Genomic DNA, 27,914 nt, shown 5'->3' on the forward strand with positions numbered 1-27,914 from the left:
AAGCAGCTGGCTTAATGAATGACTTTCCATTCCTGGTTATTCGAGGCATCTGCAACTACTCTGACTCATATAAGAATAAAGAGTAGCAAGGATATGCAGTGATAATGGTCGCGGTGTATGCCAAAGATCTGCTTTATTGCATCGCGCCAACTCAATTTAAAGCTGAGAAGGGGATCAGCGAAAACATGTCGGGTTAGCATAAGTAGTCCAAAAACCATCCCGATGGCAAATACATGAAGCTCTCGTTATATGTGGCTTCTTCCTTGCTTATTATTGTGGCTCGATTGCTACTATGGTATCGCCCTAACAGAGTTAAAAAACAAGGTCTCAGCTACATCTAGGAAAGCTAACACAATTATTCATCATCAGCAGACACAGGAGCACAATAATATCTTAGATTAGCTCACGTCAGTCAACTATAGTCCCCAGCAAAGTAACTATCTGGGAAGATAATAACGCGGAACTGGTAAATGGCTTCTCGGTATAGTAGAGTGTTGCATATAGCATAATGTCTGTAGTTAAATCAATAGATGATTTCGCTGTTTCTCGGCGTTTGTGCTTGGGTGACAAGATTAGGTCGGTTCAGTGAAGCCCTGAATGGGATCAAAAACGCCGTCACTCGGCTGAACGAACTCCTGACATATGCTAACCTCGGCGCTAAATCGCTAATCCCATGTGTTTCTCACACTGGATGTAAAGGGCAGACGCGGCGGGCAGAAGATGGCGATGGCGTCCTGACGGCTAGTTATTACCCACACCGCTGACTTCTTGTCGACCGACGTCTGGTATGCTCCAGAGACGCTTTTTGGGGTTTCACTGCCTCTTTTAAAATTTGTACAGGAACGATGTAGCCGTGATATATCTTGACTATTGTCGCTTGCTAATTCCAAGGGCTTTGTGGAGTGACAGAATGCCACAAGAATACTCAAGGATATAAATATGATGCTTCAATGATACCCGCCATCATTTGCCACTTGAAAAGTCCCCATTGCTCACATAAACCATCAAAACAGCAGTATATCTGTGATTCATAAGTCAGCTAACCTCGATTCCTTCTATTTGGCTGTTTGGACGAGAGGTCTCACGCTGCACTCCCAGCAAAGATCTCCGCCCTTTTCGCCTTTGTCATGAGTCCCAAGCTGATTGCGAAAAGAGCCGTGAAAGTGCATATCATGCCCAACACCGCTGCTCGAGAGCTAACGTACGACAGACTCGTGATCGGTCCTACCAGCAAGATGATGGCGAAAATAATGTTGATAGTAGCCACCGTAATCGCGACTGACCGCTCGTCGAACCGGCTGATACGACTTATACCGTCCCTCGAGGTCTCCTCCTAGTAGGTTAAGGTACAATGATCAGTCAAGGATCTCATATCAGCCAGAATCAAATGGGGTTTACTCACCTTGCCTGGCCAGACAGCTCTCAGCGTTTTCGATAACAAATCCGTCTCCACAGGTGCCTTCACGGAAACAAGGTCACTTTCTCTGTCCAAATAATCCTTTGCCTTTCCGCCCACTATTGGCGATGGTTTGAGGCCGTCGGTTTCCAGAGGCCCTCCCCAAAGCTCATTTCGGGCCACTTTCAGAGCTCTTTTGTCCGGAGGATGAAGTCTGGCCACTCTACTTTGAAGTTCCAGTGCCTCGTCTGTGGAACATGTGAGTAAGAGCCTGAAAAGGAGGTCATGTGCGCTCTTACGATATTCCTTGATCTTTGACCTTAGCTGGTAAACTAGTTCCATCATTTCCTTTGCTTCATCTTTTCCCTCCTTAGCTTGCTTTACCATCTCCTCCCATCTGTACGCAACTTCTTCAAGTTTGGTGTTCCGACTCCTCAGAACATTCCGGTCCCATTTCTTCAGTCGATCTTCTATTGATAACAGCTCACACTGTAGGTAAAGAAGATTTCGAGCGCTGATATCGTCGAATCTTCGAAAGATGAGGAGCTCTTGGTCTCCGTCCGAGGCCATCAACGACGAAAGAGCCGCGAAACCCAACGGCCCTTGTTGAATGTCCTGGCCGCCATGTTTCTCTACATCTGCGGTTTCAGATGCTGCGCCGTTGTTGTTCGAAAAAATACCAAAGCATTCAGAAACCATATCTGAAAAACTGTGACAAGAAGATGTAGAATACAAATATGAAGTTTGATGACCAGGCACCTGGCCTACGACAAAATGCGACATTAGACTGCCTTGTCTAATCGGGCTGACCAGCCGCTAAGCCACAGTGACGTGTTCGCTTGTGACCTGAAAATCGATGGCTCAGCCACTCATTAGGTGGTCCCGATTTGACAACTAGGCCGTTTACTTATTACAGAAGCAATCGCCAACAAAAGACACCAAGTACAGAGCCGCCACCTGCCCCACCATGTTTCGAATCTGAGTCACTATTCAACAACCTCGTCGATACACTCGCCAGCCATGACTAAATCAATGTTTGAACGCACCAAGGACAAGTTTGCTCGTAAGAACTCATCATCTTCCCAAGCAGAGTGGAGGCTCTCACGGCGCGATGTGAGGGGAGTCAACGACGCGGGGACGTCTTGGAATACTAACAACCCATTCCCCGACCCATTATCTGCCACGCAGCCTAGCAACGAGACTCGTGAGTCTGACCTCAAATCTCCTGGTGCGCTTCTCGACTTACCAACAATCAACCTCCTAGCCCAAGATGCCCCTCCCGCATATACCGCCTCCGCTGGTCCCTCTACATCGTCCAGCCTAGCTAGCATCACGTCCGCCGAAGACAAGTATGCCTTCCTGTCCACCTTTGACACCGTCTTCCTTATCGACGACTCCGGTGCTATGGCGGGCCGGTCCTGGCGCGAGGTTCGCGATGCGCTCCTTGCCATCACTCCAATCTGCACGTCGCACGACTCGGATGGCGTCGACCTCTATTTTCTCAACCACAAATCTGGTGTTCGTGGCTCCGCTACTCAAGCTTCCAACGGCTACAACAATATCCGCAACCCGGCCGGGGTCCAGCGCCTCTTCGAGTCGGTCAGGCCCAGCGGTGCTACTCCCACAGGCAACCGCCTGCAGTCCATCCTCAACCCCGGGTTGAAAGATTACCGTGTCAAAGCAAAAGTTGGAGAATATGAAGTGGATGCGCTACCTGACACTGGCGCCAAGTACAACTTCATCTCACAACAATTCGTCGTGAAGGGTTGTCTCGTACCCGACAACACCACGCCTGAAGCCATTCAGCTACCCTGCGGGAAAACAGTCATTTCTCCAGGAACTGTGAAAGTTCCGTTCGTGTTCCACGGAGAAATCAAGACATATATGCTGGACTGCCGGATCCTCCCTGGTTGTACCAGCGACCTCGTTCTTTCCGGTTCGTTCTTGCGCGCTACGAAGACTCTCACCAAATTCAAGAACCGAATTCAAGGAGTACTACGCAATCTCAAGACTTGCCCCCGAGTCAGCCTTCTCGGCAATGAAGAACAGCGCCTCTGGGGGCGGCTGAACGGACACCATGTTCTTGCCCTTCCAGACACAGGGTCCGACGTCATGCTGGTGTCGGCTCAGTGGGCCAAGTCAAACTACCTTAAGGTTGACTACAGTCCAGAACATCACCTCGAGCTTGAGCAAGGAGATGGCTCGAAGTTCTTCACTATGGGTTGCATCCACAACGCAACATGGACTTTCGGTGACTCCGAACAGCAAACCAGCTGGGACTTTTACGTTGTCAACGACCTTCCTGTAGACATTTTGTTCAGCAACGAGTTCATCTTCGAGTTTGACTTATTTTCCAAGTTCGAACATTTCATGGTCGATCACGAGTTTTCGCTTGGATTGCCAGGATTCTACAACGTCAGGTTGATTAGCAAGTACAGCCCTGAGCTAGCTAGGCTTGAGGAGGAGTCCAACAATGACTGTAAGCTATCTGACTTTTCTTTTACGTCAAAAGTTCTGAGATAGACGCCTAACAAAGCCATGATAGTGAGGTCTCCTAGCGCAGTCAGAGTCGAGCGAGTACGCCGCGACCGAATCAGGGACACAATAGATGCACTGGACGATCCGGCGAAGCAAAGTGAGGCTCGGGTCAAAGAGAAGCAACGCCAGAAGCAATGGGACACGCGTCGCAAAGAACACGAACGGCAGCAGAAGTTGGCGGCAATCGACCCTGGGCAAGCTGCTGCCCAGGGAGAAGGGGATGGCCAGCAATCGCCGAAGCCAAAGAAGCACTGGTGGGAAAGTAACTTCTTCGTGCGCGAATTGTAAGCATAATGCAGGCTGCCATTGATTGAACCTCAACAAGGACTCTCCAAGTCGGCGGGCATCAGGCATCATGAAGAGGTGGGTTGGGAGATGTCTATAGAGCAAACACTTGCGTATCTTTTTTTCTTCCTTTCCTACAGCCATGCCACGATGGTACAGCAAAAAGAAAAGAAAAAAACCTCGGAGCCAAAATTAGTGCTCAGGTCCTTGTAGCTGAATTAGATATTATGTCGCGAACTTAGCATTTCTGTGCAACGGTTCTAAGGCACAAATAAGCAATGGTTGGGGGCTCCACCTAGCGTCTGACCAAATATCTTACTGATTCTTCCCGTTCACGTTCCCCGCTCGCCCATCGTCGTCTCCATTTTCCTCTGTCGACTGTTGTCCCATGGCCACTCGCAACGCGTACAAGGTCAATTTATCAGGCTGTACATCAACCTGGGAAGAGATCTTCCATCTCACCGAGGCACATATTTAACAAGCTTGCTTTGTTTCTGGCACTCCAGGGCTTGAGATTGGGGTATTTGACCGAGATGGGAATGCATTTGACAAGTATCTCGGTTTCCGTGATGTGGACCAAGGACTTCGATCAGATGTCGATAATATTTTTAACATTGGTTCTATGTGTAAAGGGTTTACAGTACTAGCCATTGCTTGTCTGGTTACGGATGGGGAGGTTCACTGGGATGACCGTGCTGATACTTTTCTCGTCGACCTTTGTTACACCAACGTTGGTAATTCTACCATTCGGGACTTGCTTAGCCATCGGATCGGCCTTTTTAGTTCGGATGCACTCTTCATTGGACCAAATAATTAGCTGCTCCTGTCCAAAACCCAAGGCACCACCTTACTTGCGTGACTCGATATAAGCCGCCCACCACGTCAAGACTTCATTTACAACAACTTTGGTTATCATGCGGTGGGGTGTATCATTGAGAAAATCTCAGGCATAAGCTATGGTGAATTTCTCGCCAATCGTATCCTCAAGCCTTTGAATATGACTTGGACATTTACAGAGCAACCTTCAAGGATGGATGGGAACATCTCAGTAGCTTATCTTGCCTACCACGATTTGAAGCTACGCGAGGTTCCCAGTCCTCGTATCTCAAGTGATACCGTTGCGTTTTCCGCAGGCGGCATTCGAAGTTGTATGCGGGATCTCCTTGTGTTTTATGGTTCTCTTCTACGAGCAATTGCTACATCGACCAGGATTGAGGAGCACAGCATTAATGTTGAAGAGCTTCGTACTATCTTTGACGCTTCTATTCCTCTCAAGGCCTCCAAGGCTCTTCGCGAGCAGTCCTACGGTATGGGCTGGGGGAGCACCCAGCTCCCGAACCAAGTCAGTGAGATCACCAGCAACTCGGGAATATTAGACACATATCCTACAATTGGAGGCTTGGTCAACTGACCTTTTTTACTTCACCACGCCGGCAATAATACTGGCTGCTCTTCCACAGTATACCTGGTACCAAAGTTGGATACTGGAATTATTGTCATCGGCAGTTCTTTCGGCCACTGCGATGCTATGGACTGGACTGCTCAGATCCTGACTTAAGCATTCCTTACTGCTGCAGCTTTATAAGGGCGATCCGCCATGGAACGTGTACAGATAATGTTGGATAGCGAAAGACAGCCCAGCGAACCTCCTGGTGATTTGAAGAAGTATCAGGGATGTTTTTGGCATAAGCCTTATCAATTCTGCGTCAGTATCTTGTTTGAAAACGCGGCGATCTCATCATGTCGCTCAGAACCGAGACGACGAGAAATATGGTGTTCTTTAGTATCAACAGCACGCCTTCGTATTCAACGAGAGCTTTGATCGCATCATCGAGCGGGGCCAGTGGTATAGACTATACTGGTTTTACAAAATTCAGTTCGTCCTAGAAAATGAAGAGGTTGTTGATATTCATTGAAGGATTGATGATACACAGGAAGACGGGCAGCTTTTCAGAAAGGCTACGTAGTTCCATTCCCCCTTCGCCAATTGGCTTCGCCGGCAGCTATTTCCTTTCTTTTATCTATTTTAGTACACAACAAGATTGTCAAGCTCTCCATCAACCCATTTCTTAACCTCCCGAGGGCTCAGTAGCTCGGCTCCAATACGAATTGCCTTCTACTTCAGTTTATGAGCCTCAGATATCTCATGCCTTCCTTTGCATTGCCCCAGTACCAAAGTGTCCTCGCCAGTTCTGCCCTGGCCCCAGCCAACGGGATCTCTAGAATACTGTGGGCTTTCTCAAATGCATCGCTTACTTCCTGACATGACTGCCCCTTCAAGTAAAGTTGACCGAGCTTATGATAGGACATAGCTGTGAAGTAATGATCCTCAAGCAGGTCTTCTCTCCCTCGAAAACCTGGATTTCCAGTGTATCCCTAGACATGCTGGCAAGTGGGAACCATTGCTGCACGGTGAAGTTGCGAAGTCTGAGGCACATTCAAAGCCATCGCGCGAACACGGTACGCTCATCATCTGATCCATCGCAGTCCGCGTAACAGTTCCCATTTAAACTTTGCTGTTTCCGAAGCCCCGAAATAACTGTCATGCAGATCAATGGGGCTGTAATTAACGCAAGCGGGGCCATCCCAGCTGCTAACGAAGTTCTCTGCATACGCCAATTTGTTTCAAACACGGCAGATGCTTAGATAGCGCCTAGATAAAACCTTACGCCCCCAAGCACAATACGTTCATCCGGCTAAGCCATGCACTGACCCAAAATGGTCAGACTCAGCGCCCAAAGAACGGTGAGAACACCGACGATCTTGAATTCATGACCAATCACCAAGGCGTCTCTGCTTACTGCCTCGTTAGCTTCTTCCTTCGTTATTCGTATTTTCTTGCTTATTACCAAATCGCACCGCTTGTTGACATTATCACAGACGTCATCGTGTACCGTGCCACGCTCACTCTGGAAAGTCGCTAGGCCCCTTTCTTCAGGTGATACTTTAGTGCTCACGCCGTGTCATCCGGGCTGAAAGCTTGTTGGGTGACAATGCACCTCGGAGGGCCTGGATTGCCTGGCCCCCAATGCGACGTGCCGCATCATCCTAAAGTATATATAGCAATTGAACTTTACCTTGAATCTCGTTCTTATGATTTGAGGCAAGGTTTGCAAAATGATGTTGAATCTTCTGGCTGTGTTGCCATTGTTGGCTTTGGCGGCGGCCAAATGCAAGGTGCACGATCAGACCTTTACGCCGGATTATGTGCTTGAAGCTACGCTAGAGGACATCAAAGTCAATTGCAAATCTCGTCAGTCGGTCGTTTTTAACGGGACTTTTCCGGGACCTACGCTTTACCTCAAAGAAGAACAAACAGCCTGGATCCGTGTCTACAATCGCGTGCCAGACCAGAACATCACTGTTGTAAGTCCGCTTATACCAATTGATGAAGCGTCAGCTGACAGAGACAGCACTGGCATGGAATAAGCCAACGAGCCGCACCATTTTCCGACGGTACACCTCTCGTCAGCCAATGGCCCGTTCCCGCGAATCACTTCTTCGATTATGAAGTACGACCTCAGCGCGGAGATGCGGGAACGTATTTTTATCATTCGCACGTTGGACTCCAGAGCTTGACAGCGCATGGGGTCCTGATCGTCAAGGATGCCGATAAACCTCAATACAAGTACGACGGGGACCTTGCGCTCATCGTCGCTGATAACTACGCTGCGGCAGATGAGACAATTGAGGCGGGTCTTCTCGGAGATCCGTTCAAGTGGTCTGGTGAACCTCAAGCAATTACGATAAACGGCAATTCTGGAAATCAGAGTTTCGACACTGCTTCTGACATTAGCTGCACGCCTCATGTCATTGAAGTTGATCCTGGCAAAACGTATCGAATGCGATTCATCGGCGCCACTGCTTTGTCGATGATCAAGCTTGGAATTGACGGGCACGACAAGCTGACTGTCATTGAGGCTGATGGTTCATACACCAAGCCAGCCAAGGTGGATCACGTCCAAGTTTCATCCGGTCAGCGCTTCAGCTACCTCTTAAAGACTAAGTCTGCGAAGGATGTTTGCCATGGAGAAGATTCGCAGTTTTGGGTCCGGTATGAGAGTCGTGATCGACCTCAACAGATCAGCGGTTACGCTATTCTTAGGTATAGATGTCCTAAGGGACCAAAGCTACCAAGGACTCTGCCACCCTCGTCACCTGTTGTCTTGCCAAACAAGACTTACGACTACCTTGAGTACAAGCTTGAAGGGCTTTCGGAGTATAACAACAAGGCATTCCCTCGTTTGAGCGAGGTAACCAGGACGGTGACTATTCAGATCAATCAGATCTTGACCACTGGACAATATGAGAATGGAACATTGAACGGCACAGTCGCCTGGGCGTAAGTTCCCCCTTGCGTTTCTCTCCATACATTACTAATCAACTTGTCCAGCCAAAATGGTCTCCCATGGAAGGAAAGTGTCCAAGCAGATCACAACCAAGTCCCATATCTCATCCAGGTCTACGAAACCAGCCAAACACCCAACTACACGCTCGCTTTAGAGCACGGCGGTTTTGATCCCAATACAAAAGCCTTCCCAGCTAAAGTCGGCGAAGTTTTGGATATCGTGTGGCAGAACAACAACGGCCCAACAGGAGGCTGGGACTTTCATCCGATGCATGTCCATGGCTACCATGTCTATGATCTAGGTGCAGGCAATGGCACTTACGACGCTCACGAAAACGAGAAGCACTTCAAGAACTTCACTCCTGTTCTTCGAGACTCGACTAATCTGTATCGATATGCCGTCAAGGGCGTACCTCATCATACAGCTGGTTGGAGAGCATGGAGAATCAAGATTACTGAGGAGAACATTGGAGCTTGGATGATGCACTGCCATATCCTTCAGCATCAGGTCATGGGTATGGCGACGGTTTGGGTGTTTGGCGATGCACAGGAGATCAAGGGCAAGTTCCCCGCTCTTCCATACTCGCAGGGTTATCTCAATTATGGAGGTAGTGCGTATGGTATTGGTGCAAAGCCTCCGGTTGTCAATCACTATTATAGTAGTGATAACTAGGCGATATACTGGAGAACCGGATTGTGATTCTTGTCACTAGTTGACATGATAGAGCTAGACTCAACTTTTTAGAGTAGAAATGTGTAATAAGAGATTCATACGTGCCTTAAGTCTTATCGCTCTTAGCATGAAAAATTGGACTTGATCAAGAGCGTTCATTATTCCATCTTATCATAGTCTTGTGAGGAAAGTCTTTGAAGCCGGTAGTTGGGAAGGAGAATAAAACATACATAGTAGCGTCACGATAAATGGACGAATAAACTGACCGGCTCGCATTCGCTTGCTAGCTCGAAAGAGGAAATCGAAGCGCAAGTCTAACCTGAAATGTGCTAGTACGCTTCAAGCTAAGCGTTGCTCCGCCTGAAAGGGCCTCTTATCTTTCGCATTCGCATGGCGATCTTTCAGCTATGAGTTTCACGATGATTTAGTTGCTCCGTCTCAGTTCATGTATGTAAAAATGTCAACCCGGACGCCGTCTTCGCGCAAGAAGATGCGAATAGTTGCACTACATTAATACAAACATTTCCGCAAACTTGGAGATCATTTTCATCTGAACAGTAAATAAATTCTTCTCAAACTCTTACCTACAATAATTCAACATTCAAGCTTTATCCTAAGCAAAGAAGCAAGATGTCGGCATTCAATACACAAAAGACCATGTTGATCTTTGGCGCCACCGGCAAGCAAGGCGGTGCTGTCATTGACAACATCCTCTCAAACTCGCCTTCTTCTTCCTTTCATATCATTGCAGTCACACGCGACCCGACCAGCCGCAAAGCTCAAGCTCTTGCTGCCAATCCCAAGATATCTGTTGTTGAAGGTGATTTGGAAAATGTCGGTGCAATTTTCGCCAAAGCTGGCCCAGTATGGGGCGTCTACAGCGTCCAGATCAATTCGGACGCAGAAGAACAGCAAGGCAAAGCTGCCATCAATGCCGCCGTACAGCATGGTGTCCAGCACTTTGTCTACTCTTCGGGAGACCGTGGTGGACCTGAGCGATCCCCCAATAATCCAACCTACGTCAAGAACTTTGCCGCGAAACACGCTATTGAGAAACATCTTGAACAGCAGGCGCGCGAAAGCGTGCAGCAGATGACATACACTATTCTTCGGCCGGTAACCTTCTTCGAAAATATCACGACCGATATCCACGGAAAGGGCTTCGCACGTATGTGGGAGCAGATGGGAAGTAAGAAGCTACAGATGGTGTCGACGAAAGACATTGGCTGGTTTGTGGCTCAGAGTCTGCTCTGGCCGGAGATGTACAAGAATGCAGCGTTGACGCTTGTGGGCGATGAGCTCACACAGCGTGAGGCGGATACTATCTATTGTGAAGTCTTCGGCCAGAAGATGGCTCTGGCGCCTTGTCCGGTTGCCAGTGCGGTCAAGTTTGTGTTGAAGGGGTCTGTTGGTGATATGTTCAAGTGGTTCGCTGATGAAGGTTATGGCGGGGATGTACATGAGTGCCGTGGTTATAACCCTAACATGCAAGATTTCAGGGCGTGGTTAGAGGAGAACAAGAGAAACTTCAGTTAGATATTTCTGAGTTAATATCTCGTCTTTTGTTTTATTTGTCACTGGTTTAGTTACTCGAGAGGGGTAGCAATAAGCAAGTCGCATTTCAGAATGATAACAAACCATGCAGCGTTAGGAGCCAGATACTAAAATGCTGATTTTTCTTATTGACGTAAAGAATAAAGCTAGTTAATCCTACTCAAGAAGCTATTAAGGCATTAAAAGCACTAGAATTATTATTACTTACCTCGAGACTCTTCGTAAAGCTCTCGCGATATCAACTTACCCTACGACCTAAAAATAGATCTCAAAATCTGCCAATCACCAGTAAGGAATGACTGTCCCCGCGCCATGTTGGATCATTCCCGGCTAAATCCAGAAGCCGCCAGGCCTTTCCCGCTTCAGTAACTAACAGTCCGAGGCTTACAACGCTATCGATAAGCTTGTAGCACGAACGGCCCGTCTAACAGCTAGAGCAACGTCGGCAATTTCCTTAAAGTTCCCAGCGCCCGCATGTTTGTGTAACCAACAAACATCTAATTATTAACATATTTATTTAATGCCGCAGAGCCATTTAGCCTCAAGGCCCGTAAAGGCGTGTACGGAGTGTAAGCAGGCAAAGGTATGAGCTTCTATGTTCAACGTGGGATAGATGAGAGCTGATTAGCAAGTTACGATGTGATTCCAAGGAGAAGTTCCCTGATCCATGCTCTCGGTGCAATGCAAGACATTTGTTTTGCACGGTGGACGCCACTTTTAAGAGGACGCCAGCGAGAAAGTACGTAACAAGACTGCTTGATCCGGAATTATCACTGATATAATTACGACGTAGGCGTTTGGAGGCCATGAGTAAGGAGCTTCAAGAACTACGCAACCAGACTCATCGTACAGGAGATCAATTGGTGACTGGATCGAGCTTTACATCCGAGAGCAGATCACCGGCGTCCCAGGATGAAGGTGTAGATGAATTTGAGCTTACATCGTTTACTGTGAGCTTGGCTGGGGTAGTCGTCGACTCTTCTACTGCGACAGAGGCCTTCATGGTGTAAGGCCCCTCTCTGCTCCCTCTGCATTTGCTCATAGATTTCAGTTTTGCCGAGTACATGCGTCCTCGACTTCCGGTGGTCGCATTCCTCTCCGCCCAAGCAGCCTATGAGAACCAGCCCTTTCTCTTCTGGACAATTGTCACAATTGTGCTCTGTCGCTTACCTGAGGCAGACAACATCGCTTTATTCCAGTTGCTTCGGGCGCCATATGAGAGATTGGTACAGGAGACTGTAACTGACGCGCCACTACCACTGTACAAGGTCCAAGCTTTGTTGCTTCTCTGCAACTGGCCATTGCCTACAGACAAACAATGGAAAGAGCCCAGCTGGCTTTACTGCGGTGTTGCTATCCAAGCTGCCCGATATCTGAGTCTTGATCGTCAGCAAACTATTCCATCTCTTCGTGTTATTGGGGTCACATCGGGGAGCATTCGGTCAAGAATCAACACTTGGCTGTCATGTTTCAATGTGTCAACATCGTGAGATACCTCAAGGAAGATGAGAAACTGGTAGTGTTTACTAACGGAAACAGACTGAGCTTACATCTGGGCCTTCCTTGTCCTATCGAATCGGAGCTGGACTTTGCTGCTATTCATGCATTTCTGAAACGACAAACCGTACCGCCAGCCTTTGCGATTGAAGTACGCATCCAACTAGTTGTCGCAAAATTCACAGCGCTACTCAACCATGAGCTGGCAGACGGCACAAGTTCATCATTTCTCCGCTTGTTTGACACTGAACTTGATGCGATAAAGAATGAGATACTACCAGATGAAGAAACGAAGAGCATAGTTGAATACGCAATCCTAGACGCCAAAATACACATATACACACTTGTAATCACAAAATCCCCGGTAAATTCATCCTTCCGCCAGATCCTTCTCCGAACAGCACGCGACATAGCTCTTCGAATAGTCGAAATCGGAACACGAGCTATCCGTACCAACCCCGAAAACACAACCCTCACCCGACGCGAGAAATGCCAACCGAAAGACCGCCACCGATGTTTGGGTTTCTCAACAATCTTCCTCCTCAAATTCTTCATCCGCCAAAGTTCCGACGGACCCGAAGAGCGACAAATAGTCGCAAACCATGTCGCTATGACACAAACGCTGTGTAGAGCATGTACGATTGATCCGAAAGATGAGTTCAGTCGCATTGCAAGTGTGTTCGAAGCACTGGGACGCGAGAGTTCCACAGAGGAGGAGAAGACAAAGTTGGTGCTTAATCATAGGATGGGCGTGTCCTTGATGTTTGATGCTGTTAACACGGCGGGGAAGATACGAGGCAAGCCTGTTGAGGTGGAGGAAGGTGATGGGGGAACGGTTGAGGAGACAACGACAGAGACGGTGCAGGATCATGAGGATATGATGAGTCAGGTGGATGGGAATCCAGAGTTTTTGAAGAACTTTTGGAGTGATCCGTATACGAGCTTGCTCCAGTTTGACCCGACATCACTGGAGGGTGACTATCCAAATACCTGGTAATGGACCTAGAAGTTGAATCCTTCAGGGAGCTTCAGGCTTGCAAGGCCCATGTGCTCCTGCGATCCATGGATGTCGTTTTCCATGAACCCGCCGGCAGATTTCTTCTTCCCCGATCGGACTCTGGGGATGGTTACCTTGAAAGAGATAGCAGGATCGAAGAAGCCAATCCAGATGATATCTTCCTCTGAGATGCCGATGGCTTTCGCAACATTGCTGGCTGACAGGAGATCGGAGGATTTGACAGCTTCATAAGCTTCTTTGGACGCGAACATGGCATCTATCGTGATCTCGTATGGACCAGCGTTCTTGGATCGGACAATGCGGCACAAGTCTGATAGTGTCTCAGATTTCTGGATAGCTTGATTCGGAGGACTAGGCGAACGCTGGGGACTTGCGCTCGCCCGCTGAGGAGGCTTGCTATCGACCTCAGGCACCGTAATGTGCCCGTTGGTGCCGTTCATGACCCCTTTGCCAATTCGAGAGACCGTGCCTCTCAGCAACGAGCCTCCTAGCACAGACCCATCACCACCCAGAGCCAACCTCTCTTCGCCCGGCTCAAGGTCCATGAGATGGTACAGCGAGAACTCAGCACAAGGACCAAGTTCAATCTCCATAAGGCCACCAAGGCCGAAGCCAAAGTTGCCTGCAGTCGCTTTCTGCCCTGGATATGGTGCATGCTATCACGCATTAGCTTGGACTGATGGTAGATAGGGAGACTTACAGTCATTCCAACTCGAGCCTTGGAGGCAATGCTGTTAGCCAACTGCTGTGTCGGCGCGAGTGCTTCAGCAACGATGAAGAGTTGACCTGGTCCGGCATGCGTGTACTGGTCTTTGCCGTAGACATGGAAGTCAATGTTCCACTGACCGGCGATCTCGGGATGTTGTTGGTCAACGTAGACCTTGACGCGGGCCAATAGTTTGTCAATCTGGGAAACGAGGATATCTATTAATGTTAGAATGATTTCATACGTTGGAGGCAGGGGCTTTTTACGGTCTGTGATACTGCCCATGAACATAGAGCGATAACCAACAATACGTGCAGCTTCCAGCTTGAGCTGATAAGGCTTGCCATCTGCTTCTGACGAGCGATAAACACCGCCACTCACCCTCACAGACTTTCCGTCAGACAGCTGCTCATACTTTGAGTTGTCAAGATGAAGTGACCCTCCTGGCCCTCGTAGAACATCCGGTCTCGTATTCTCATACAGCGTATGAGCAGCAACAGACAAAGGCGTACACATAGACTCAGGATCCGTCGGTCTAACATCAAATAAACCGTTCTCATAAACAGTCGCAACAGCACCATGAGATTTCGGGAATGAACACTGTCCTCCACATTCCAGGATCTTACCCATGTGATAGAGCCCACCAAGCCTAGAGTGAAGTTCTTCTGTGCTGAGATGGTTTGATTGGCGTGTGAGTTGATAAACGCAAAATGCGACGTATGGAGATGGATCGTAGGCTCGCCCGCCGATTATGATGTTGAAGTCGGGATTGGCGTTCATGGCATCAAAGAAGGGCTCGTAGCCCATCTGAGCAACGACACGGAGGGACTCGTTGATCTCGTATTCTGTTGCAGGTGGGACGCAGTGGCCGCAGCCGGTTAGACGGCCTTGTTTGAGGCGCTCGAGGATCGTTGCCTTGCTGATATTGGAGAATAGCGATATCGTATTGAAAGCATAGTCCCTGTAAAGTATCAGCAAGATAGCATCGGCCTTGCTACCATGACTTACTTATTCTCCTCTTCCGCTGCAATCTCCTCAATAATCTCCCCCATGATCTTAACGTGCTCATCCGTCCCATCACCACCAGCAGACCCAAATATCAAGGGCACACGAAACGTATGAACAAGCCGGAGTAACTTGGCAAGATCCTTCGCATAAGCCAACCTTGGACATGACATAGACCCCAGAGCCAGTTTCTGCGGCCCACTATCTGTCGAGCCCGAATCTAAAATGATAGCTGTTGGGATGCCGGTTGGTACGAGGCGGGAGAGTTCGTAGTGCGTGAGGGCTTCGTCGAAGCCGTAGCCTAGCATCCCCACTGGAGTGATGATTTGGCATATCGGCTTAAGTTCCGAGATTTCGGTGCTGTTGAGTTGCATTGTCGAGTGGGAGGGTATTGATTAATACGAGATATGCAGTGATACGTTAGAGATCGACGTAGTATTGGCGCGAAGTTCGATGATAGAGCGGGAGTTGATAAGTTTGTGATCGTAGCTTCAAGTCAGTGACAAATCAGGAAATAACCCGCGAAACGTGTCAACACGACCTTAAACTCTTTAGATCAATGATTCGTTGAAGTATTGACGTCTTTTCAAGTGAAATCATCGCCTTTACATATCAGCACAAAACCGCCAAGCATCCTTAATGTGAAGCGGACTTCGCTCGATCGTGCGGATTTCGCGAGACCCCACAAAGTGGATGCATGTCAGATTCATCGTTCAGAGTCCGACGGGGATAAGGTCCTACGGATCTCGACGTTATCACACTAACGAGCGGCAATTGGTAGTAATGCCGGAGGTTAATTGAGCAGTTTATTATGCTTGATTGCCATGTATAAAGATGGTGTTGTACGGAGTAATGCATGCATGCTGAATCCTCATCTTACGTGGCAATTGTCCCTCTACGGCACAGCAAGTTCACGAGGGCGTCATGAGTGCAAAACTGCATCTCTTCTCTATCGCAAACAAATGCTACCTTCCTAATTGATCAAATCTGCTTTTTCCAGAACTAATGCCTCACCTTTAACAGCACCTCCAGCTCAGCCTCATCCTCGCAAAGATTGTCCCGTCCTAAGCCTCACTAGTCCGAGGTCCGTAGGGCTCTCCTCGCTCCACTGCTGACTGCGCCCTGTAAGCACCGAGTTTCATCCTCGTTCTAGCGCCAACGTAATTGGCCAAGATGCAGAATTAGAGTATCATCGCCCACTGAAGGATTTGTCCTACGCGAGAGTTGCTACTCCACCATCTGACGTCCGAAGGGCAGATCACCATGAGTCCGATGGACCCTCCACCAGAAATGCGAGGTCTGAGCTGGATTGCTCTTCTTTATAGATGCTGATTGCCACCTTTCCCATTGTCTTTCGCATTCGCATCATTCACTATCTTAACCATTCGCTAAAAGAGATTTGTGCAATTATTACAAGTCGCCATGAGTTATCACGACCGCAAAGACAGCGATCCCCAAGAGGGTAGTATTGCGCCAAGCTACCACGAGCTCGAAACAACAAGAAGATGGCAGACAATTCCACAAGAAGATGAAGACACCACAGCTTACGACCCTTACACACCCCAAATCACACGTCAAGACTCAACCAACAAACAAGACCCGCCACCCCAACAAGACGATGAAGAAGCTCAAATGCCACTCCGCCAAGCACTCAAAAAATACCCCAAGATCGCAGGTTACTGCCTCGCCATGACAATCCCCGTCATCGGCTGGGGCTACGATCTCGTCATCGTCGGCGCCGTCGCAAGCGTCGATACCTTCAAAGCAGACTATGGATCAAAAATCGACGGCGAGATGGACATTCCTGGTAATTGGCTGTCTCTCTGGCTAGGTCTTCCGCCCGCCGGTGCAGCTCTCGGTGGTCTTTTGGGCGGATGGCTACAGAATCGCGTTGGACGAAAACTCACGCTTTTGTTTGGAACGATCATTTCCGTTATTGCTATTGCTTGCATTTTCTTCTCGCATATGCCTGAGCCGCTTGATATGAAGCGCACGCTCCTCACTGCTGGTTTGACGATTCAGGGCTTTTCGGTCGGTGTTATCAAGACGACTTGTGTTACGTGGGTGTCTGAGAATACGCCGACAGCTCTGCGTGGTTCGGCTATGGCTTTGTTTCCGGTTTTCACATTGCTTGGTCAACTCATTGGCCTTATTGTTATCAAGTTGATCAACGACATTGAGAACAGCAGTGGTTATCTTGGCGCTTTCGCATCACAGTGGATTCTCTCCCTCGGCCCTTTCATTCTGTCTATCGTCATGCCTGAAAGTCCTGCTCATTTAATCAGAACTGGTCAAGAACAGAGAGCGATCAAATCAGCCACTCGCCTGTTCGCACCGAAGGTCAGCCCATATGGCGCACTTGAACGGATTAGAGCTACTATCGAGGAAGAAAAGGCGATCACCGCGTCAGTAAACTACTGGTCTTGTCTCAAGGGCACGAACCTTCGGAGAACGTTCATTGTTTTACTGGCTTCCATCATGCCTGCCTTCTTCGGTCTTGAGCTGCTCTCCAATGCCAGCGTATTCTTGACATCTATGGGCATGAAGTCAGGATATGCTATCATGTTCACGCTCGCCGGTATAGTCGCTGGAATGCTCGCCAACGGTCTAGGTTTCTGGCTTCTTTCCCGCGCTGGTCGTCGCAGCTTGACCCTGTTCTCCTTGGCTTCTTCGACCCTCCTTTACGGAGCCATGGGTGTGACTGGTTTTTGGAGAAGTGAGACCCTCACTTGGGCAACTGGAGGAATCATGACAGCTGTCATTGTCGTCTGTGGTATGGGTGCATGGCCGGCTGGGTATGCCATTCTGGGAGAGACTAGTTCCCTTCAACTCCGATCTCTGACACAGGGTTTGGCTGGTATTGCTGAGAAGGGCTTTTCCATCATGTTGGCTGTTGTTTTACCCATGCTTTTCAGCAGGGATAAGGCCGCTCTTGGTGGAAAGACAGGTTTTCTGTTCTGTGGACTCTGCCTGGTCGGTACGGTCTTGACTTGGTTCTTTATTCCTGAGATGAAGGGAAGAAGTGCGATTGAGATTGATCACATGTTCGAAATGAGATTGCCGGCGAGAAGGTTCAAGGGCTTCAAGATGGAGGTACATGAAGTGCAAGAGGCTTCCCCTCTCGCGTCACATGCTAGCTTGTAGATTGTCTCATGATTGGGTATCATCATGGATTTGGATGAATGAGATATGAGTGGGATTTGCTTAGTTGGTTATGATATATAGACGTACTCGGTTGCTTCAAAGCTCATTTTTGCCTATTTACTACCATGATTGAAATATTTTAAGTGCCAACATCAAATGTCTCATTACATGACTACCATTCGCAGTACAAAGCATATGTGTAAGACCCAAACCTACACTTCTGCGTCTTCCCAAAGTTTTCATCCTCGTAGCACCTAATCCCACTAACCCCATCGCAAACAAGCTTTCCCACCCTCTCGGTACTACCCTCATAAAAGCACGTATGTCCATAAAGTTTCTCCATAGTATCACCACTCCTTAGAGCAGCGGGAAACTTGTCATCAGCTGTTGTTTTCAAGACCGGAGTGCCACGCGTATCTCCGCCCTTTCCTGTCTTGAAACAGGTATCAGACGACCAGTTCTTGTCTACAGGCTTTTCAGCGATGACCCATACGGTGACGAGATATCGGGCTATGGTGATTCTGTGCTTCTTCTTGGAAGTATCAGGGTCGCCGCAGCCGTTGAGCCACGCACCGATGGCTCCTGTCTTGGGATCGACGGCGACGTAATCGTATCGGCCCGTCTTCTGTAGCTTCGCGTATCTGATGTTTGAGCCGGATGTCCCGACGCCGCCTGCAATCTCTCCCGCTTCTCGCCAGGTAGGTTTCTTAGGGTAGTCGTTGTACCAAACCTTGACGATGCCGTCGAGCCTAGATGTCCAGACGTAGTCCGCTTTTCCGTCACCGTTCATATCTATGAAGTCAATCTCTTCTGGTGACTGGTTGATACCCGAAGCATCTGCCTCTGGCATTGGGGCATACTTGTCACCGTCGTTGCCAGGGCCGTAGATGTTGCGGTAAATTGTTGTGGCGCCGTTGTCTTTGAGGAAGATGTAGTCGTCGCGCTGGAAAGTCTGTTTGTTAGTGAATGGTCGCGAAGTGACTGACACGTGGATCTTACCCCATCGCCATCGATATCTGCAATACGGACTCGCTTCCCTGGCCCGAGACCTGATGCGATCGTGCCTATCGGTCGAAACTTCCACTCTGACTCCCCTCCCAGATTGAGATATGCTTTCAATAAGCCGGTCTTGGGATCTAAGTCTAGGTAATCGTCCAACCCGTCGCTGCTACTGGTTAGTCAAGTGCTCTGCCAACCAGAGCCTGAGGCTACTCACCCATTGATGTCGCCAAAAACGACCTGGCTTGCAGGTGCAGCACCAGAAGCGATTGGCTTGCCGCCATTGATCGGCTTCCATGCCCATCCAAGAGTCTCCATCATTGACAACAAAATTATCTTGGCATCTTCTCAGAGAGGAAGATCGGGATTCATCAACGAGTGGCCCCAAAGCCCAGTGAAGCTCTCACTGGACCGCTGCAGTGTCTTCTGGAGGGAGCGTGCCCTTGCCAATCCCACTACTTACTCAAACCCCTACTCGTGGCACAGAAATAAGGCGAAATAAGGCGAAGTGCGGGGAAGTCAATTCATTTCACCTATACTATATGACAAATGACCGGCCCATACCTGATCTCAGCCCCAAGAAGCGAGTCACCTCAGTAAGAAAACAGGGCAGGGACTATAAAATAGTACCACCATGTGGTCAAAACAAGAATGGCGTCGACAGCAAGGTGAGTCCAGCGTGATGTCATGTGTCATCAAATCCAATGCTCGCTCTTCATGATCTGGAAAAGACTCTTTGTTCGAGAAAGCAGAATACAAATGATCTATATAATCTTACTCAAGTCCCTCTTCTGGCTTTCCAGCTTCAAGTCAAACTTCTTCCCAAGTGCTGCAATCCTTTCCTCGCATGCATCTGACATCCCACGACTGACGAAAGACGGCGGTAGCTTGACGCTCTTCAATTGAGTCAGATGCGATAAACTACCAGTTTCCAGTTCCCTCTCGAAAGCGGAAATCATGACTCCATCTCGATCATTATACGGTGCAGGTCGTAGACGAAAGCGGCTTAGTATGAGGTACTCCAGATTTTGGGGCAGCGCATTTCCAAGACGTCCAGTGGCAGAAAAATCAGTCATGCCGGTCAGAAATGACCAAGGAACATTTAAAGTCTTAAGCCTGCGCATGCTTTTCATCTCTGCCAACGACTCATGAAATGTAAAATCAGGTGGATCATAATCTCCCATTGTATACGCGGGACATGTCTCGGCAGTGATTTCTAGATCCTCTAGCGAATTTTTGACCTCGAGGAGCGCCATTGCCAATTCATCCAGCATTAGCGTAGAAGTGTTAACCTCTTCATCAAGGTCAGGTCGGTAGAACCAATTGTACTTCAGCTTCCTAAGGTTTTTTGTTGCAGATAAAACTGGAGCGAGGCGTGTTTCTCGGAGTCTGAAAATGTCTAATGAGGTCAAGGACACTGGGTTCGGGGCTGAAGCGCAGGGCCACGAGAATGGCGTGGGATTCTGGATTGAGGTGGAGAGATGCTGGATACAAGGCAAGTAGAACAAACAAAGATCTTGGTCGACCTTGTCGGGTTCCGTATTTGTGTCCTCGTGTAGCATTGGGTCGAGTGAAACATAATTCAGAAATCTAAAGGTGGGCTGGGAGCTTTGAGTAGAGTGTTGGTTTGTCCTGCAGAGTGCCAGCTGAAACATAAGACCCAAGAGTCGCGCCTCATTGTACCAATTCTCGGAGACAGTAAGTCTCTCCAATTTCTTTAGCAGAGAAACGATGACAGCTGCGGTGGCATCGGAAGTTGCGGATTGAGTTTTCTGGATAATACCCAGCTGGAGCTCTTCTCCAAAGTGTAAGTACCTGTGGCTATCGGAGTATAGTACTTTAGACGTCCATTCATTTGCGCTGGACTCAGACACCCCAGTCCTTCTGATCGCTGCATTGAGTTCATCGAGGGGAAGATTCGGCACCTCAGGCGGTTCTGGCGTTTCACCAGGCCATGGAGGATCATCATAGTCAATGAATCCATTACCACCGAACTCGATAGAACGAACATGGTTCCGTAGATCTGGTCTTTCCAGCAAAGTTCGGAGTAACAGCAGCGCTTTTGGGATGGGTGGATAATACTGCCTCGTCCATATGATCTGGATGGTGGAGTAAACGAGTGGCTCGGTAAGGCTGTGCATGCCTCGACACGACAAGGAGAGATTGGCCACGTCGGCTTGAAGAAGAAGTTCAGCAATGCTGAGTTGAACCTCTTTGGGACAGTCCAGAAGCGAAAGAGGCGTCATTACGAAGTGTCACTGACCTTCCAGTAGTATTCAGCGAAAATGGATGTAAGAGAGGGATTTAGCAGGCGCATGAAGTGATTGATCCGTTATGTTGTTGGTTCGACAAGAAACAAGCTTAGTCCACTTTGCTGTGATCAGCACTGCCATATTAGCGGGCTTCCAGCGCACCCTAGTCCCTGAAGATCCTACCCTGAAACGATTTACGCGCCGAGAAAAAGTTTGTTCACGCAACAACCCAGTAACTAGACTCGTGTCAATTTAGGCGGAATTAACGTGTCTAGCACTATGCCCATAGAATAGGGACCATCAATCTCACTTGCTAAGACCCTCTTTTAGACAAGCTTTCAGATCCCCGTCAACGCGCCCGAAATACTCTGGGACGAAGTTAGCGGAATTACAATCTTAACACGGTCGCAATGGCTCAGCACTCACCAACAACCTGATCTTTCATCTTATCAGGGATATCGCTCAGCGTTGGAAGAATATTATGCAAGAACTGCTCTTTGCCCTTTGGCTCTTTGCAGATGATCTTCCACAGCGCTCTGGGCTGTTCAAAGTCCTTATCGGTGATGGAAGTTGCGAAAGCGGTGACATGGCCAGACCAATCCTCGTGGGTAGGCACTTGAACACGTTTGCTCGTACTGACGGGACGAAGCTCTGAGCCGACATAGTCTGGGTCGCCTCCGTAGTTACCATTAATCGTGCCTGGGCCGTCGCGGACGTATGGGGCGTAGACTTGGTTGATGGGTTTGTTACAGGGGAGTTGGAAGTAATTGGGCCCGACTCTGGGAATTGTTAGATGCGGTGAGTGAATTAGTGAGTAGAATTACCGGTAGCGATGAGCATCTGGGTAGCTAAACATTCTTGCTTGTAGTACTTTTCTCGAGTTAGTCTCTGGATGTAAACGTGGAGGGGTCTATATACCAGGATCCGCTGATGGTCCAATGCCAGGAACCATGTTTGAAGGTGAGAAGCAAGCCTGCTCTAAGTCTTGGAAGTAATTGTTGAGCTGCGTCAGATTGTCAGCATCCGGGAACCTCAAGCATCACGAGAACTCACATTCTTAGTAAGAGTCATTCTACCAACAAGCCTGAGAGGATACTTCTCAAAAGGCCAAGTATATGTGTCATCAAAAACATCAATCGGCGCATCCTTAACCTCGTCAGGTTGCATAACCTGGATGTAAACACCCCAAGATGGGAAATCTCCTTTCTCGATAGCTTTGAAGAGATCTTTGACGTGGTAGTCTGGCTCTGAGCCTGCCAGTCGCTGAGCAGTGTCTGCATCCATTGTCTTGATTCCATCATCAGGGCGGAAATGCCACTTGACGTAGACATAGCTACCATCCTAGGCGATGTCAGCTTGATTTGACTAACTTGACGATGCGCTTACGGCCTTGTTGAGGGTATATGTGTGAACACTGAAGCCATTGATGTTTCTCAACGACGCAGGAATACCACGCTGTCCAAAGAGGTGCATCAAAGCATGGATACCCTCAGGGTTGTTCAGATGAAAGTCCCAAAACATGGTGTTATCAGGAACATTAGTCTGGGGATGTCTTTTATGGCTGCGATTCATGGACGGAAACTTGATCGGATCTCGGATGAAGAACACGGGCAGATCGTTGAAGACAAAGTCCTGGATACCCTCTTCGGTGTAGAATTTGGTAGCCCAGCCGCGAACATCACGGACGGTATCGCTTGAACCTTTCTCTCCGCCGACGGTTGACATTCGTGTGAGTAGTTTGGTCTTTTTGCCGATGCCCGTGAGGAAGTCTGCGTCGGTGAGATGGGAGATATCTTCGAGGACTTCGAATTCGCCAAAGGCTCCGGCGGCCTTTGCATGTACGCTTCTATACCTACCGTTAGCCAATGACCCAGGATTTGTCAGATTAACCAGTACCTCTCTGGAATACGTTCACGAGCAAAGTGGGCGAGTACTTCAATGGTTTGCGTGTCGCTCAAGACGATGAGCCCTCCGTTGCTTTTTCCATAGCGAACTTGTTGGACTGATCCTGGATTTTCGCTCGGTTGCCCTAGATAACAATGTCAGGCAAATAACCAAACCGGATCGGATTTCGTACCATTGGCAAGAGTCGACATGGGATTGTTCTGAGACTGATTTTGTAAGCCTTCAACGACGATAACACAAGCTGGAGTTGATACTCACCATAGCTAATTTGATGATATCTTGTCGCTCCAATTGATCATACTACGAAGCAAATACCGTCCTCACAGACGCAGCACAGCTCATCTTATCCTCCCCGTCCTCCATCACGCCCATCCCCAATCTTACACGGAAAGCTCGGAAAGCCATTGAATTAAGTTGACCCCGCACTCGTACAGCAGCCACTTTGTCATGATGAAATCTGATGCATCCCAACTCTGTCAGCTCTTGATAACGACCCCACTTTCACAGCGTAATCACCAACCATTCACCACAACACCATTAGAAAGCAGTGTCACCGCTCAGGGCATCGACGGTAAATCGGCCCTATGGCTTAAACTCAATGCCTGACCTGCAGGGTGCGGCTTATCGAGCCAATGATCTGAAGTTGTGGCTGCTTTTGGGTATACTACTGTCTGCTTCGTCATTGGTCTGGTAGTCTTGCTCGATCTAGGTCGTTTTGAGCAGATCGTAGGGTTACAACCTTATGCGACGCCCGCATGTTGAACTCTCTGCCCTCGTATAACGTAGGTTAACTTAAACCCATAGCCCGCCGTCTTCCCCCTCTTTTGCTCAATTACACCAAAAAACTAATTTCACTGTTACTTTTCAACCATGAAGACTACCAATCGTCCTGATGAATGGAAGATCGAACAAGGTCTCTCCGGCGCGGTTCTGCCTGTACTGGACCAAACTGGACCAAAGACCAAGGCTCTAGATCCTCAGGTCTTTGGGGATCTCACCAAAGATGAAGAAGCTATCAAGTCGGTCGGTGACCGTAAAAAGCTATTCGCTCGTGAACGCAAGGGTTGGGTTGGGTAAGACTCTTCTCAAGTGTATCATGCCAAGCTGACCCGTGAAGCTTTGTTGAGTGGGAGAATTACCCTGACAAGAAAGCTGCTGCGCACAAGATCCTGACGTCACAGACGTTCCCACCCAACCCTGAGTTCCAGCTTGGTCCTATTCCGGGAACTAACCCTGTTCTTCCTGGTACACATTGGAAGATGTGGCATCATGCCGTCGGCGGTGAACTCACCAGCGTGCCTGAAGACTCATGGGCTACTGTTCTCAAGGAGAAGCACCCTGATATGCTGCACCTATTGCAATTCCCTTATAACGGCGAGCCACCCAAGCGCTTAGTCACTGACAAGGAATTCACCCCCAATTCCCTTCACTTTGTGAGAAACCACGGTGGAATTCCCATCATCAACAAAGAAGACTTCAGCTTCCTCATGGATGGTCTCGTTGCAAACCCCAAGTCCTTCACCTTGGATGAACTCATGGACGAGTCAAAGTTCCCTCGTATGACAAAGAACGTCACGATCCAGTGCTCTGGAACTCGTCGTATTGAGCAGATTCTCAAATACCCCGGCCAGGGCGACGAGGTTCCCCAAGCACCTTGGGCCGAAGGAGCAATCGGCACTGCGAACTACGTTGGTATCAGCCTCAAGAAGGTTATCAAGGCTTGTGGTGGCTTGATCGATGGCGCTAAGCACCTGGAGTTCTACGGTGCTGATACCTACTTCAAGGATGATAAGACGATGAATTATCTCGTCAGTATTCCTTGGTCCAAGGTCAAGGCAAATGAAGTCATGCTAGCCTGGGAGATGAACGGTGAAGAACTTCCCAAGATCCACGGGTATCCTCTTCGAATCGTGGTGTTTGGTTACATCGGCGCTCGAAGCGTCAAGTGGCTATACCGCATCAAGGCTATCAAAGAGCCTTCAAGAGCTCCTGTTCAAAGCCAGGAATATCTCTACTTCCCCCAGCAAGTTGGCAAGCACAACTTCAAAATGACAGATGGTATTCAGATCCAGGAGATGCCTGTCAGCTCTGCCATCATGTCACCCTGGACAAAGCAAGTTGTCATCCATAACGGCAAAATTCGTTGCAAGGGCTGGGCTTACTCTGGTGGCGGACGTTGGCCCGAGCGAGTTGAACTCTCCAACGATGGTGGCTTCAACTGGTATACCGTGCCGCTTGAAAAACTCTCCAAGAAGCGTAAGTGGACTTGGCGTACCTGGGAGTTTGAGCTACCATGTGATGTCGAAGGCTGGGTTGAGATTGTTTGTCGCTGCTGGGATAACTCTCTCAACACTCAGCCGCCTGATGTCCGAACATCTTGGAACTGGGGTCTTCACGTTACTAGCTCGTGCCATAGAATCTCTATTTATAGCGTCAACAAGACGAAGGAGAGGACTAAGGCCCGCTTGGATGAGTTTGAGAAGAAGGGTATTCCATTTGGTCCGATCACTGTTCCATTGGCATTCCCTTCTCAGAGTTGGGATGATTACGATAAGTTCTGGAAGGAGCATGATCCCCGTGATGCGTACGATGAGTAACAGGGCGGAGGATATAATAAGTCACGAAAATTCTGCGAACAAAAATGTCAGCTCAAGAACTAAGATAACTGGTTGTAATTTCTATCAAAGCAGCTCTTTCAATAGTCAGTTCTTGTCTTGTAAGACACCTAGTCGCTCCTCTTCCTAACAAGCAGCAAGACACCAGTCATGTCACCCGTAAGCATCTCCTTGCCTTTCTCCACGCCTGCGTCTCCGAGGATCTTCTCAATCCTTCTTCTGATTTGACGAACAACGTCATTCTCTGTTCCGACAGCTTCAGGATGAGCCTCCCTCCATCTGGTAACAGGACTAGCGGTTCCAAGAACCATCTCCACCATATCCAAATTAACTGGCGGCGAATGCTCAAAGAACATTGTCTCAGAATCTGGTCCGGTACACCATTCTTTGCGCACGAATGAGTCTTGATCAAATGTCGAAACAGGGGGATCAAGAGTCCAAGGCAACGGTAGACCACGGTATAGATCACGGCCCATAAGGTTACCGGGCAGCATATAGTCTTCAACCAAGTTATCAAGATCGTCGATAACTTCCTGTACGGCTTCATGAGCGGGCATCGACGGATCGACTCGGACACTAGCAGCTGTCCACAGAGCCACTGTGCCTCCAGGTCTGAGTGTCTTGGCAGCTTGCTCCCAAAATCGCGGCATGTCAAACCAATGGGCACAAGTGGCTCCAGTGATCACGTCGACGCTGCCATCAGGAATGGGGTTGGCAAGTTCAGATCCCAGAGACTCAGCTGAGGAGACCTCAAACTTGACATTTCCGAGCGTGGTGATAGATCGCGCAGTGCTAATCATTCCCTCTGAGGGGTCAAGTCCATAGGCAGTCTTGAAGTGAGGGGCAAGGCTGCGAGTTGCTGTTCCTGGTCCGCAGCCAACATCGATGAGGGCATCAAACTGGCCAGATCCCTCTTTATGAAAGCTAATTATTGCACCGTATAGCTTGGGATTATAGTTCCGACGATGTTCAGCATAGGTTGCGCCTTACTGGGCACTGTACGCTCGGAAGGTCGGGTCTGACGGCTGTTGAGCCTGGCTCATGGTGAAGAATTAAATGGGCTCAAGGATTGTTACAAAGATTGATGTGGAAGTTAGTTATTTTATTGCAAAGATATTTATCAAGGACGGTTTATATACCATGAGGTGAATCACCTAGTCCTAGTCCGTACGGTCAATTATGTAGATGCCGTATCCGAGGAGTCGGTGGCTCAAATGCCCCGTGCTTACGCGTGCTGTAATCTCAACATCCAATAATGTATCAGAACATGCAAAGTCAGCAAGACCAGCCTTTCAACAAATGTGACGAGTGGTTGGTTTATACTAAAAATGGAGTCATTGAAGAGGTAGTCGTCGAAATGCATACCTAATTAGGCAAAGCGACCTTGGGCTCTTCATCTTCAGACTCTGTAATTCATTTAAAGCCCATTTTGACTGAAGGCATTTACCCTGACTCCTACCAATCTCCAATCAGATTGATCCTTCTGGGCGCAATATGCTTCCTGAAGTTCTCTATCGCCGAGTGACTCATCTTCAGTTCGCCGGACTCTCGCAGTCTGTTCTCAGTCCAGGGGAGTGGGAGAATTATCTGAGAGGAAAGGTATCTGCCCTAAGAACATACAAGCTAATAACACGCTTTGAGATAAAGTTACTACGACTTATTAGCTCACGCATGTATATTGAACTAGCTAGGCCTTCTGTAGTGTATAGAACACCTAAAGGTGAGTAATGTACATTCTAAAAGCCCAACTTATTTACCCCCAAGAGTGTTCAAAAGAATTAATTTTCTATAAAAAACGGGAAATCTTATCATTCTACGAAAGGAACACGGGCCTCAAAGACAAGAGTCTCACAGATGAGTTGGCGTGCCAAAGCCAGCGTTCGATGGCTGGGGCAACAATACTAACTTTCTCAAGCTTATGCTCTACATATGTTATATTACTAGTAATGGCTCCTGACTGGCAACTAAGTCGTCTACGA

At 48.6% G+C, this 27,914-nt stretch overlaps 13 protein-coding genes across 17 annotated transcripts; 7 read left to right on the plus strand and 6 right to left on the minus strand.

Moving 5' to 3' along the window:
- Positions 1–338: 338 nt before the first annotated feature.
- On the minus strand, positions 339–2,178 carry FOIG_14569 (uncharacterized protein). 4 transcript variants are annotated; one of them, XM_031215831.1, is made up of 4 exons: positions 1,696–2,178; positions 1,403–1,644; positions 1,086–1,333; positions 339–1,021 (listed from the first exon to the last, which is right to left on the minus strand). In XM_031215831.1, the coding sequence occupies exons 1-4, from the start codon at positions 2,093–2,095 to the stop codon at positions 964–966; spliced, it is 948 nt and encodes a 315-aa protein (XP_031054452.1). In that variant the 5' UTR covers positions 2,096–2,178; the 3' UTR covers positions 339–963. The 4 variants fall into 4 exon arrangements, with proteins under 4 accessions (XP_031054452.1, XP_031054453.1, XP_031054455.1 ...); XM_031215832.1 differs by having other exon boundaries at positions 339–1,333; XM_031215834.1 differs by having other exon boundaries at positions 1,086–1,644.
- Positions 2,179–2,377: 199 nt separating this feature from the next.
- FOIG_14570 (uncharacterized protein) lies at positions 2,378–4,628 on the plus strand. 2 transcript variants are annotated; one of them, XM_031215836.1, is made up of 3 exons: positions 2,378–2,600; positions 2,661–3,875; positions 3,942–4,628. In XM_031215836.1, the coding sequence occupies exons 1-3, from the start codon at positions 2,417–2,419 to the stop codon at positions 4,220–4,222; spliced, it is 1,680 nt and encodes a 559-aa protein (XP_031054457.1). In that variant the 5' UTR covers positions 2,378–2,416; the 3' UTR covers positions 4,223–4,628. The 2 variants fall into 2 exon arrangements, with proteins under 2 accessions (XP_031054457.1, XP_031054456.1); XM_031215835.1 differs by having other exon boundaries at positions 2,378–3,875; positions 3,942–4,619.
- Positions 4,629–4,775: 147 nt separating this feature from the next.
- On the plus strand, positions 4,776–5,687 carry FOIG_14571 (uncharacterized protein). Its single transcript, XM_031215837.1, has one exon. The coding sequence runs from the start codon at positions 5,217–5,219 to the stop codon at positions 5,628–5,630; it is 414 nt and encodes a 137-aa protein (XP_031054458.1). The 5' UTR covers positions 4,776–5,216; the 3' UTR covers positions 5,631–5,687.
- Positions 5,688–7,279: 1,592 nt separating this feature from the next.
- FOIG_14572 (L-ascorbate oxidase) lies at positions 7,280–9,406 on the plus strand. Its single transcript, XM_031215838.1, has 3 exons — positions 7,280–7,585; positions 7,633–8,561; positions 8,613–9,406. The coding sequence occupies exons 1-3, from the start codon at positions 7,337–7,339 to the stop codon at positions 9,238–9,240; spliced, it is 1,806 nt and encodes a 601-aa protein (XP_031054459.1). The 5' UTR covers positions 7,280–7,336; the 3' UTR covers positions 9,241–9,406.
- A 251-nt stretch (positions 9,407–9,657) lies between these two features.
- On the plus strand, positions 9,658–10,776 carry FOIG_14573 (uncharacterized protein; the record flags this gene model as incomplete). Its single annotated transcript, XM_031215839.1, has 1 exon — positions 9,658–10,776. Exon 1 carries the CDS (start codon positions 9,871–9,873, stop codon positions 10,774–10,776), a length of 906 nt encoding a protein of 301 aa, XP_031054460.1. The 5' UTR covers positions 9,658–9,870.
- A 509-nt stretch (positions 10,777–11,285) lies between these two features.
- On the plus strand, positions 11,286–14,391 carry FOIG_14574 (uncharacterized protein). Its single transcript, XM_031215840.1, has 5 exons — positions 11,286–11,377; positions 11,427–11,533; positions 11,588–11,800; positions 11,846–12,280; positions 12,334–14,391. Exons 1-5 carry the CDS (start codon positions 11,315–11,317, stop codon positions 13,286–13,288), a joined length of 1,773 nt encoding a protein of 590 aa, XP_031054461.1. The 5' UTR covers positions 11,286–11,314; the 3' UTR covers positions 13,289–14,391.
- Positions 13,288–15,394, minus strand: FOIG_14575 (uncharacterized protein; the record flags this gene model as incomplete). Its single annotated transcript, XM_031215841.1, has 4 exons — positions 13,288–13,965; positions 14,010–14,233; positions 14,282–14,976; positions 15,024–15,394. 4 exons carry the CDS (start codon positions 15,392–15,394, stop codon positions 13,294–13,296), a joined length of 1,962 nt encoding a protein of 653 aa, XP_031054462.1. The 3' UTR covers positions 13,288–13,293.
- Positions 15,395–16,442: 1,048 nt separating this feature from the next.
- Positions 16,443–18,164, plus strand: FOIG_14576 (uncharacterized protein; the record flags this gene model as incomplete). The annotated part of the gene is made up of 1 exon (XM_031215842.1): positions 16,443–18,164. The coding sequence occupies one exon, from the start codon at positions 16,443–16,445 to the stop codon at positions 18,162–18,164; it is 1,722 nt and encodes a 573-aa protein (XP_031054463.1).
- Positions 18,165–18,336: 172 nt separating this feature from the next.
- FOIG_14577 (uncharacterized protein) lies at positions 18,337–19,481 on the minus strand (the record flags this gene model as incomplete). The annotated part of the gene is made up of 3 exons (XM_031215843.1): positions 18,337–19,116; positions 19,164–19,329; positions 19,381–19,481. The coding sequence occupies 3 exons, from the start codon at positions 19,479–19,481 to the stop codon at positions 18,337–18,339; spliced, it is 1,047 nt and encodes a 348-aa protein (XP_031054464.1).
- A 383-nt stretch (positions 19,482–19,864) lies between these two features.
- Positions 19,865–21,451, minus strand: FOIG_14578 (uncharacterized protein). The gene has a single exon (XM_031215844.1). The coding sequence runs from the start codon at positions 21,407–21,409 to the stop codon at positions 19,928–19,930; it is 1,482 nt and encodes a 493-aa protein (XP_031054465.1). The 5' UTR covers positions 21,410–21,451; the 3' UTR covers positions 19,865–19,927.
- Positions 21,452–21,584: 133 nt separating this feature from the next.
- Positions 21,585–23,711, minus strand: FOIG_14579 (catalase). The gene is made up of 9 exons (XM_031215845.1): positions 23,579–23,711; positions 23,493–23,526; positions 23,312–23,444; positions 22,802–23,261; positions 22,469–22,756; positions 22,334–22,418; positions 22,240–22,285; positions 21,842–22,194; positions 21,585–21,783 (listed from the first exon to the last, which is right to left on the minus strand). The coding sequence occupies exons 1-9, from the start codon at positions 23,579–23,581 to the stop codon at positions 21,722–21,724; spliced, it is 1,464 nt and encodes a 487-aa protein (XP_031054466.1). The 5' UTR covers positions 23,582–23,711; the 3' UTR covers positions 21,585–21,721.
- Positions 23,712–24,087: 376 nt separating this feature from the next.
- Positions 24,088–27,080, plus strand: FOIG_14580 (sulfite oxidase). The gene is made up of 2 exons (XM_031215846.1): positions 24,088–24,393; positions 24,438–27,080. Exons 1-2 carry the CDS (start codon positions 24,191–24,193, stop codon positions 25,915–25,917), a joined length of 1,683 nt encoding a protein of 560 aa, XP_031054467.1. The 5' UTR covers positions 24,088–24,190; the 3' UTR covers positions 25,918–27,080.
- On the minus strand, positions 25,892–27,150 carry FOIG_14581 (uncharacterized protein). Its single transcript, XM_031215847.1, has one exon. The coding sequence runs from the start codon at positions 26,733–26,735 to the stop codon at positions 26,046–26,048; it is 690 nt and encodes a 229-aa protein (XP_031054468.1). The 5' UTR covers positions 26,736–27,150; the 3' UTR covers positions 25,892–26,045.
- Between the last annotated feature and the right edge of the window lie 764 nt (positions 27,151–27,914).

Source organism: Fusarium odoratissimum (genome assembly GCF_000260195.1).
Source record: "Fusarium odoratissimum NRRL 54006 unplaced genomic scaffold supercont1.42, whole genome shotgun sequence".
NCBI lineage: Eukaryota > Fungi > Ascomycota > Sordariomycetes > Hypocreales > Nectriaceae > Fusarium > Fusarium odoratissimum.

Bases quoted from the DNA above. Each gene is read 5' to 3' on its own strand.
- FOIG_14569 (XM_031215831.1), bottom strand. From the start codon at position 2,095: ATGGTTTCTGAATGCTTTGGTATTTTTTCGAACAACAACGGCGCAGCA. The intron at 1,334-1,402 runs GTGAGTAAACCC...TTAACCTACTAG, and splicing joins GAGCTGTCTGGCCAGGCAAG to GAGGAGACCTCGAGGGACGG. The intron at 1,022-1,085 runs GTGAGACCTCTC...TATGAATCACAG, and splicing joins ATCTTTGCTGGGAGTGCAGC to ATATACTGCTGTTTTGATGG.
- FOIG_14581 (XM_031215847.1), bottom strand. From the start codon at position 26,735: ATGATTAGCACTGCGCGATCTATCACCACGCTCGGAAATGTCAAGTTT.
- FOIG_14571 (XM_031215837.1), top strand. From the start codon at position 5,217: ATGACTTGGACATTTACAGAGCAACCTTCAAGGATGGATGGGAACATC.
- FOIG_14578 (XM_031215844.1), bottom strand. From the start codon at position 21,409: ATGACGCCTCTTTCGCTTCTGGACTGTCCCAAAGAGGTTCAACTCAGC.
- FOIG_14580 (XM_031215846.1), top strand. From the start codon at position 24,191: ATGAAGACTACCAATCGTCCTGATGAATGGAAGATCGAACAAGGTCTC. The intron at 24,394-24,437 runs GTAAGACTCTTC...TGACCCGTGAAG, and splicing joins GAACGCAAGGGTTGGGTTGG to CTTTGTTGAGTGGGAGAATT.
- FOIG_14572 (XM_031215838.1), top strand. From the start codon at position 7,337: ATGATGTTGAATCTTCTGGCTGTGTTGCCATTGTTGGCTTTGGCGGCG. The intron at 7,586-7,632 runs GTAAGTCCGCTT...TGACAGAGACAG, and splicing joins CAGACCAGAACATCACTGTT to CACTGGCATGGAATAAGCCA. The intron at 8,562-8,612 runs GTAAGTTCCCCC...CAACTTGTCCAG, and splicing joins AACGGCACAGTCGCCTGGGC to CCAAAATGGTCTCCCATGGA.
- FOIG_14579 (XM_031215845.1), bottom strand. The intron at 23,262-23,311 runs GTACTGGTTAAT...CGGTAGGTATAG, and splicing joins CGTGAACGTATTCCAGAGAG to AAGCGTACATGCAAAGGCCG. The intron at 22,419-22,468 runs GTGAGTTCTCGT...AATCTGACGCAG, and splicing joins GAATGACTCTTACTAAGAAT to CTCAACAATTACTTCCAAGA.
- FOIG_14574 (XM_031215840.1), top strand. From the start codon at position 11,315: ATGCCGCAGAGCCATTTAGCCTCAAGGCCCGTAAAGGCGTGTACGGAG. The intron at 11,378-11,426 runs GTATGAGCTTCT...CTGATTAGCAAG, and splicing joins CGGAGTGTAAGCAGGCAAAG to TTACGATGTGATTCCAAGGA. The intron at 11,801-11,845 runs GTAAGGCCCCTC...CATAGATTTCAG, and splicing joins GCGACAGAGGCCTTCATGGT to TTTTGCCGAGTACATGCGTC.
- FOIG_14570 (XM_031215835.1), top strand. From the start codon at position 2,417: ATGACTAAATCAATGTTTGAACGCACCAAGGACAAGTTTGCTCGTAAG. The intron at 3,876-3,941 runs GTAAGCTATCTG...AAGCCATGATAG, and splicing joins GGAGGAGTCCAACAATGACT to TGAGGTCTCCTAGCGCAGTC.